The following is a 9,734-nucleotide window of genomic DNA, read 5'->3' on the forward strand; positions in this document are numbered from 1 at the left end:
GTGAAAATGACAACAACTAAACAAAATTTTTTTCTGCAAAAATATAGTGTTGGTCAGTGATACTCGATAATCTGCCCCCAAACCATTTTCGAATTCACAATAAAAATAAAGTGATGAACCTGGAGATTGTTTTGGTTCTTTTACATACATAAAGTGCCAGAGTGCATTAGAGGTGGTGAAATTTAGATCTCTCTATCATGTAAATGTCTTGAGTTTTCATTTACTGGCTTCGCTGTTTGACAGCCAGCCGTGTTATCATGAGGAAACATGCCCACTGCCCAACCTCCGGCTTCCACTGGTTCCTCAGCGAGCGGTGGAGTCTCTACTCTACTCTACTCGCCTTTGGTATCGGGTGCTGGGGGTTGTTTTCCATGAGAAGATATTACCGCTTCAGTGTAGCTGGTCGTCATAGCGACGCTGCCCAATGTCATCTTAAACGCGTCACACACACATACGAGCAGACTGGCACTCGCTTGGATACGCTTGTCGGCCAGCAAGGTGAGGAACGTTTGCACCTTCGCGAGTGACCACGGTGTGATCTTTCTGGTTGCCATTTTGGAAAAGGAAAAAACAAATGATACAAAACTGCGGCCGCTACAATAGCTGGGCTGTTTAAAAATGGCAGGCACAGGTTTGCAGGGTTTTTCAGGGTATTCCGTGCGTGGCGTGTAATGATGATGTAATGATGGCGAAGCAATGACACAGTGACGATTCTCTCTGACCATCAGTGGTCTGCAGTGTTTCCATGCCACCTATTAGTACCTCATAGTACCCAGTCTGCTTTTTTGGAACCCCAGGAGAGCAGGTACCAAAAGAGGTGGTAACAGGTACCAGGTACCAGGTCCTTTTTCCTAATGGACAACCAAAAAAGGCGAGTAGAGTAGAGTAGAGCCAGTACCATGTAGTGGAAACTTGTGACACGACAATACTAAAAATATCGTCTGCTTTACTTTAAGCGGGTGCTTGGTTTTATACACAAAATGACCTCTAATCTGGATCAGGACGCTGTGTGTTCATGTCGACAGACTGATCCAGAGTGTGAGCTCTTCACAGGCGTGTTATGATGCCCCGAGGAGAGATTTATCTCAACAGCAACTCTCTGCTTAATTAGACATGACTTCTTTGTGTGTGTGTGTGTGTGTGTGCGCGCGCGTGTGTGTGTGTGTGTGTGTGTGTGTGTGTGTGCGCGCGTGTGTGTGTGGGCGCGCGTGTGTGTGTGTGGCAGATGGAAGGGTAGAAGTGCCCCTGTTGGATTTGTGCGATGTTGTTACAGTAACAGGATGTGAAGCCACAGGCTATGAATCACACACACACACACACACACACACACACACACACACACACACACACACACACACACACACACACTCTCTCTCTCTCTCTCCACCATGACCATCCCTCTTCCCTGTTATCTGACAGCAGAAGTGACTCATGTGCTGCTCACTGTTCTCACCACAGGATGTCTGCAAGTTCCATCACGCTACATCCAAGAACAGAACGAGAACCGCCTCATGTTCCTCAAACTCGTCTCATGGAGATCTAACCTCTCACGGGTAACTCCCAACAGCAACGTGACCTTCCTGTCCACTTGAATCAGGATAGAAATAAAAACCTAAAGATTTAAGTCTGAAAATGCGGAGGCTATTTAAAAAAAACACGACCTCTGATCATAAAAACTTGGCAAATTCTGTGAGTCATCTGAAGATCTACTCTTACACAATATTCCTGTATTTTTTTAAGGCTGAATCATCATCTGCGGTTTGATAAGGCATAACCATTTTCACGTTACAAGACACTGGGCCTCATGAAAAAAATGCTCAAAAAACAATTTGTTCCTACAATTACTAATTTTACAGGATTTGTGGCATTCGCCTACTTTTTCTTAGCTATGAATGAAATTTGGGAGAGGTCGTCACACCTGTCGTACCAGAATACAGAAGTCTGCCTTTCACCTCATAACTGACCTAAATGAATTTTGTGCTTAAATAAGATGCCAAAATTAACTAAAATTAACTACAACCAAGACAAACTTAATATTCTGTTAACCAGATCATCATCCTGGCTTTTCGATTTACGGACTTAAGGATTCATGCATATTTCTGCCAATAAAATGTCAGGACTTTTCCATGACTTCCAGGCAAATTTTCAAGGCCATACATCCCCTGAAACAACAATCGGTACTCCTTATCAGTTCTTTTTCGATACTATATAAAATCTCTTTTAATAAACATTACTTAATTTTTTTTCAATTAAGAACAGGATTAGAACTGAATATTTAAATATGATTTAGCGACTGCTCATTACTTATGAAGGGGAAGGGTGGTGCAAAAAGGGGGAGGCATGTCAAAGAGTTTTTTTAGGCACTGGGAAGGGATGTATGTTTTTTATTTTGGCTTTTTATTTCTTTAAACATACATGTTTTCTTAAAAATCACCCAAAAATTCCTCCGTTTCTCAAAGCCAGCAACTGTAAAAACAGAAATTATCATTGGATTTCAAATTTCCAACGGTCCTTGAACAAACGTGTTATTACACAAGTCTCTCAAACATAATCCATGACTTTTCCTAAACTTTTCCGGCATATTCGGTTTTCCAGGCCTGGAAATGGCTGTTTACAAATTCCATGACTTATCCGGGTTTTTCATGATTGTACGAACCTCGTGAGTTGCTTTTTTTCTCTGTTATTTCTTTCAGTAACTTGTACAGTTCAGTAACTGCTGGAAACATTTCCTCACTCTGACAGCTGCCTCGGGTCTCTCTGCAGGTCACTCTCTCCTCTGATGCACCCGACACTGTTAACAGTTTTATCACCAACTGTAGGTTTAGGTCTCTCTTCTGATCTCAGTTGATCTCTTTAATATGCATCTAACGTCATATCAGCTGATTCTCTCTGTGACTGTAACAGTACAGCGCTGCTCCGATGATACATCGCTGGCAGCTGTGCTATTAATATTTTATAGTTTTGGGTCCTCTGATACAACACTGCTTAACTTGTTTTATTTTTTTTTGGCTTACTGATCTCTAGCAGCAGACTTTCAGCTCCACAGTGCTTGTTCAGAGCTACAATGTTGCGCTGTTATTCTGCCTCTCTGTCCTGTATGGAGGGTACGAATGCAGAACGGGGGGGACAGAGTCGTCTTGCCTTTAAGCCTGTGGTGGAGGTAGTAACAGCGCCAAATTGACATTTTTGTAAAAGGGATGGCCAGGAGATTTAAAAAAGCAGCTAGCAATAGTCAAATAATAGCGACGGGAAAAAAATTGTTATTGCCATGTTATGCTAAAACATAACACATGTACATAACATATGCTAAAATCTGGCTTTTTCATGCAATGCTCTGATCAGCATTGATGGAAACACAACATGCAGGTGAATGCACTAATTCAGCTCCTTGACTAGCGGGATGCAATGATGCACCGACCGAATTACACTGTCTCCAGCTCATCTGCTGCAGAGCTGTGCACACAACTCTGCTCCACTGGCAATAGGAAAGCAGTCTATAGCCTATTTTTAGAGGGTTTATCAGTGTTTAAAAACTTGTGTACTCACACTTATTTTGGTGGAAAAGTGGTGTAAGACATATAAGATATATAATGATAATTATTATAAATATCCTTTAAAAAGAAATCTAAAAATCCTCCTCCCTTTGTAACTACACATTTTCAGGACATTTCCTTGTCACCTTTTACTAATTTCTAACAGTTTGTGTAACATTTCTTGCCAAGTTGGTCTTTTTTTGCCCTTTTTCCCTCATGATTTTTAAGGATATTTAACCAATTTACTCAGGTTTCAAGGTTGTAAAGAGCTTATGAAAGGCATCTGAATGCAGAACAAATAAACTGATGTCGATCCAGGGTAAAAAAAAAAACCCACAAAGAGCAAAATATATAAAAACGAAGCCCACTAGCTGTGACAGACTTCAAATGAAGTACTGCCATTGTGAGTTGATTTTTGACCATTAGCTTCTCACCAGTGAATGTATTCATATATTGTTTGTTTACCAGCGTTTGTGTGGCATCATTTTATTATCCTGCAGTTTCTTGTCACTTATTGTAGAATATATGCACAGTCAGACGCCAATTATGTTTGTGAAAAGCAACAATTAGACAGTAAAATTGGGCATGTCAACACATCAGTCAAGCTAAACTCAGTTCAAACGTTGGAGCAACAACTCCTCAAACAACAGAGCCTTTCCGCCTGTTTTGGACAAAAAAGGATGCACTCTGGGCCGACTGGAAAAGTAGAAGCTGCTAACGATGAACATCTGAGAGCAGTGAAACACAGACAGACAGACAGACAGACAGACAGGCAGCAAAGGGCAGCCTGCTTAACAAACATCAAAGAGCACACAGCTGGTAAAATCCACCCCCATCCAGCTCTGTTACCCTCTCCGATGGCCCACTTCCAGTTTTAACCTCTGCTCATTCATTACCCAATCAACATCCCCAGCACACACATCCACTCAGTCTAAATCCAGACAATAATAACCCATATTTTATAAGGATCTCAAGCTTAATCATTCATTTATGGGAATCTTTCTTTCAAATTCCACCTCGTTTTAGCATTATGATAGCACTTCAACATTATTTAAAGCTTTCCAGCACTTGATGACTCAACCGGTCGGAGAAGTATGAGGCTGACAGCCATTATAAAAGGAAGAAATGTAAACATGGCGACTACATTTGAGGAAGTGCAAATGTTAAGTGAAGCAATGCAGCAAAATCTCCATTATAATGGATTGAGCAGCCATAAATCCAAGGTTTGGAAATCACAAGTGGCCCAACAAAACAATCAAGATTCTGAGGTCACGACACAATATTATTTTACTTTACTTTTTCCAACTAGGGCTGCAGCAAAGTTATGGCGTGGTGTGAGAGTTGACAGTTATCATACTATGTCGAAAAAATTTTTTAAAAAAATGGCTGAAACACATTTTTATCTGTGTATTTCCATGACTTTTTCATGACTTTGAGGCAAATTTAAAAACCACACTTTCTATGTAACAACCATCGATACAACTTATCGGTTCCTTTTCATTATGTTATAACTTTAAAAATATTTGTTATTAAAAAAACAATGAATTCACAACAGAATTTGAACTGAATATTAAAGTATAACTTAGGGACTGAGACGGTAGGGGGATGCAAAAAGGGAGAGGCATGTCAAGTAATTTTTTGGGCAATGGGGAAGGACTTATTGTTCTTTGGTTTCAGGGAGGGACATATAACTTTAAATGACTGTGTTTTGTATTAATTTTACTGATGATATTTAAAGGATAACACATGTGCCTATGGGTTTGCAAGGCTAGTTTTATTAAAAAAGAAAAGAAAAAGAAATTAGGTTATCTTTTTTCTTAAAATGTTTTTGGTGATATTTTTAAGAAAAAATATTGTCTTTAAAATGACCAAAAATTACACCATTAATAACAACCAGAAGCTGTTAAAACAGAAACTATCGTTGAATTTTCAAATTTCCGACATTGTGTGTAATTATAATACTTTGTGAAACAAAATTCAATGACTTTTCCTAAACTTTCAGGGTATATTTAGTTTTCCAAAACTTTTCCAGGCCCTGAAAATAATATTTGCAAATTCCATGATTTTTCCAGGTTTTCCATGACCGTACGAACCCTGCTTCTAGTTGCTGGCCCAACAAGTGTAAGTGTGGATTTTAAAGGAGAAAGAACAGAGAGAAACAAAAGAAAACACAACAATTACATTGTGAAAAGAGAGACGTGAATGTGAGGAACTTATGCCAAAGTTCCCTTTTAAAAATAACCTACAGGTTAAACTTAACAAAATTAAGTTCACAATTTGTTGTTCTTACTGATTTATATTGAGTTTGAAAAGCTTAATTTAGTTCAGCCAAGCTGTGGTGGTTATTTAGTGGTCTAATTCTTTCATTTGGGGTACTCAAACTCGTTCATTTCAACTTCATCTTCCTAATCTATTCAAAATTAATACATCTGTTAGCTCAGCCAGTGTGGTTCATTTTTGATTTGACCAACTTCTAAAAATGTCACAAAATTAATTTTTAAAGCTGAAAATCCATATTATTATAAGGGCTAAGGGTCAACCAACTCCAGAAGTCATTTTTATAGTATAATAATACATAAAATGTGAAGAATTCACACGTAAAATATTCAGCAAGTAAAATGAAAATACACAGCAGAAAGATCACTTTTTAAGCATAAAATACAATGGAAAAATAAGAAAATGATAATAAAGGTGATGGGATGATCTCAGGGAAATAAATATGATATGTAATTGTGTATTTCTTTACCTTCATGTCGTTCATGATGAGCTGGAAGAGCCCTCCCAAGGCGCTGCATTCCTTCTCTATACCCGCATCCATTTTTCCACAGGCTCGGAAAAAATCCTCCTCAACTTCCCAAACTTTTTTCTTTTTTTTACCTCCCCCCTAAAAAACTTCCAGCCAAGTTTAGAAATACTCCTACAGGAGAGGCTTTTTATTTAATAGAAGGGGGAGAGTTACAACACCCCGAGGGCAAAGTCCACCTTTTTAAAAAAAACAGCCAAAATCAGCAGCGGAAAAAAAGGAGGAAAAAAACATTGAGGAGTAAAATCCAGGTCGACTGAGACTAACGTTAGGCTTCAGTCAGCCGATGCTACCAGCCGGCCAACTCGATAAACGCCCCAAAAAACACCACATCGTGCCTGAATCACACGGCAGACTGTCTGGAAAATGTCTGACAGGTTTTTTTAAAGTTTGTCCCGGCTGGTTGAAGTCCCGGGTTCAAGGAAAACACAGCTAACCGCAGCTAGCTAACTCGGCTAGCTAGGTTAGCGTCAGCAACCTGTGACTGTGTGTGCGTGCGTTTCCAAAACACGCAGTCGCCGATCAATCAATTCGCCCAAATTAATCGATACGGCTCTTCTCTGCCGTCCAGCTCGGGTTTAAACCTCCACAGTCGTTGTTTCTTGAAGTGTGTCCGAGTGATTTCACGTTGTTTCCTTGCGAGTTTTTGAGGAGAGAGGCAGCCGTTTTTCCTCCGGTTACTCCAACGGGAGTCTGAACCTAAAGTGAATGAGAGAGTCCGCGAACAGCGCGGCAAGTTAGCCGCAGCGACGCGAACTGACATCCGGCCAGGAGTTTCACAATCAAAGCTTTAAAATCAAAACGTGTTAAGCGCCTTTCATACAGACTAAACTTAGATAACCTTAGAAAACAATGAACAAAACAGAAAATATATTATTAATACATTTTCTAAATCTACTAATTTCTTACTGTTTGTGAAAAATGTATGTTTTTGTTTGTGTTTTTCCCCATTTTGAAAAGGAAATCCCATCAATCCACTCACGATTTAAAGGTTAAATTACTTGTGAAATGCCCCCCCCCCCCCCTCAACTTTTAACTTGTATTGTTGTAATTACCTTATTTCAGTTCATTGCAGTCAATAAATCAATTTTTGTCCTGTTTAAGCTACAAAAGCACTTTTTGAAAAGTTCTGTATTATATATGCTAATTAAAGGTTACTATTACTACTACTACGACTACTACTACCATCACTACAGGTGACTGACAAGCTAATAATCAAATATACAAAACAGTTAAAGGCTCATAATGAAATTAAATATTTTACTGTGTCAGTAACTCAACACTAAAACATCCACTTATCTACGTATTATACTATAGCCTATATAGCTTGCTGTATGACATATACAGTCTAAAAGACATGTAGACCTAGACATACTTATACTGTACATAACCATCCACTTCATGTGTATGATATCTTTTAAATTACCCATTCAACATTTGTTCTTTTGCATTATGGTATCTGTTTATAATTTACAGAAACACTAGACTTATAGCCTATAGACATTGTGTGTTTATGGTCATCATTGCTTTAAATGTAATTAAAAACCTATTATTTGACCCATTTGTACATGTTGTAGATGCAGTTTTATTGATTCTTTATTCAGCTTTGTTGGTCTTTTTCAGCTGTGTATCTGTTTCTCACTATTTCCATTGGAACTGTATCATTAAGAGCAACAAAAATGGGAGTCATATTCCTTATGTCTGTACTCACACTACTCACACTAAAAATATAGAGAGCATGATAAAAAATAAGATGATGATTATTCATCAATCTATATTCCTCTTTGAAGATCATCAATCACAATCATTTTACAAATTTTACTTTTTATGACCTGAAATAATTAAGTACATGTATTCAACTTTATGTAATTTAAAGTAAATTTAGAATAGGCTTATTTGAAAATATGACAAACTGGCAAACTATTTTAATTTATTTATTTGATGCCTTTGTTTTGAATGCCTTTCCATTTCCGGTCGATGCCAATTTCGCTGCGCTTGACGCAGCTGCGTTTCTGTGGATGGGAAGGTTTGTTTTGTGTCGAAGTAGCGGCGGTCCTGCAGGGCGGAGTTAGGTAAAAAATGTACGCAAATTTCGGCTGCGTCTTTACCTTATCAAAACTTTACTCTTGAGGTGTCAACAAATATCTTCATGTAGGCATTTAAACAGAAGCATATGAATCGACCAAGTGCAATGTTAACCTAAGGCAACAAAACCACCTATGTTTGTGAAAAAACACACATTACAACATTTCCAGCAACCCGCAACACTTGTCTTTAGAGTTCAGCATACACGTCGAGGCTATTATCTGCCTCTGTGTTTTATTTGGGACTTTGTCTGTTATCCAGGTTTATCCTCGCTCTTGCACAGAGTGATTTAATTTTATTAGGGTGGGCGATACTACAAAATATACTTTAAATCAGAATCAAATTCTGATATTTTTTTATGTCTTTCGTACAAAGGGACAGCAGTGTGTCTTCATTTATGAGCTGAATAATCAGTCTGTTAAAGTAACGTCTAACAGTTTAAAAGCAAACTCAAGACCTACTTTTTTTAGTTTGGCTTTTACATCTATATTCTTAAATACGCATTGCCTACACCTCTCCAAAAAAGACAGCCAGTGAACTCTGTGTCTGTGTCAGGTGTCTGGATGTTTAAGCATTTCCTCCCTAAAACCCTCTTCTTTAATCTGCAGCTCTAAGTTCTCTTTCTGGTCGTTTTTCCCCCTTTTGTTCAGCCATCACTGCAATTATTTTTTAATTTAAATTACAGTCAGGTTGTGTGCTGTGTGTGCACAATGCATATGTTGTTTATGCATGTTGTTTTTAGTGTAAACAACAACACAACAGCAGTGGAGAAGCAGAGTGCATGCACTAGCATCGTCTAAACAGACAATTTTACTCTTGAAATACAAATGAGTACAGACTTAGAAGAGAGATTCCTATTTTGATATTGATCCTGTTGCCGCTGCAATCAGTCGAGACAAATCTTTCTAAATGAATGGCTAAGATTTCTTTTCCAACCATATTTTTCAGTGTTTCCATAAGAAAAAGAATGTTTAAGGCAACATTAACCATGCCAAACATAATTACATATACATATGATAACAGATGACAAGATTGTAAAGGTATATCAGGGGAAAAAAATAATTCAAAAAAAGGAGAAAAAATAGAAATAAAAAAATAAATGAATGAATAAACAAGATACGTTCACACAACAGGTTTCCAGCACCTACTGTGATTCTCCACATTAGTTCACCTGCATAGGATAGATACAACGTACATACTATGTGTATAAGGTCACTTTAAGTCACATTTATCAAAGAGTAAATAACAATTAAAAATAAATAAAATAAGTAATAAAACTTATAATGACAAACAAAATAAAAAAATAAGTAAAT

The 9,734-nt window shown here is 37.9% G+C and overlaps 1 protein-coding gene across 1 annotated transcript in view; it reads right to left on the minus strand.

The window, feature by feature from the left end:
* Positions 1-7,026, minus strand: part of mtss1 (MTSS I-BAR domain containing 1) — a 66,048-nt gene extending 59,022 nt beyond the window's left edge. Inside the window, 1 exon segment of the mRNA XM_042510325.1 lies at positions 6,280-7,026. Within this exon segment, the coding sequence (XP_042366259.1) occupies positions 6,280-6,351 (72 nt within the window). The 5' untranslated portion in view covers positions 6,352-7,026.
* Between the last annotated feature and the right edge of the window lie 2,708 nt (positions 7,027-9,734).

This window comes from Plectropomus leopardus, chromosome 2, assembly GCF_008729295.1.
Source record: "Plectropomus leopardus isolate mb chromosome 2, YSFRI_Pleo_2.0, whole genome shotgun sequence".
Classification (NCBI taxonomy): Eukaryota; Metazoa; Chordata; class Actinopteri; order Perciformes; family Serranidae; genus Plectropomus; species Plectropomus leopardus.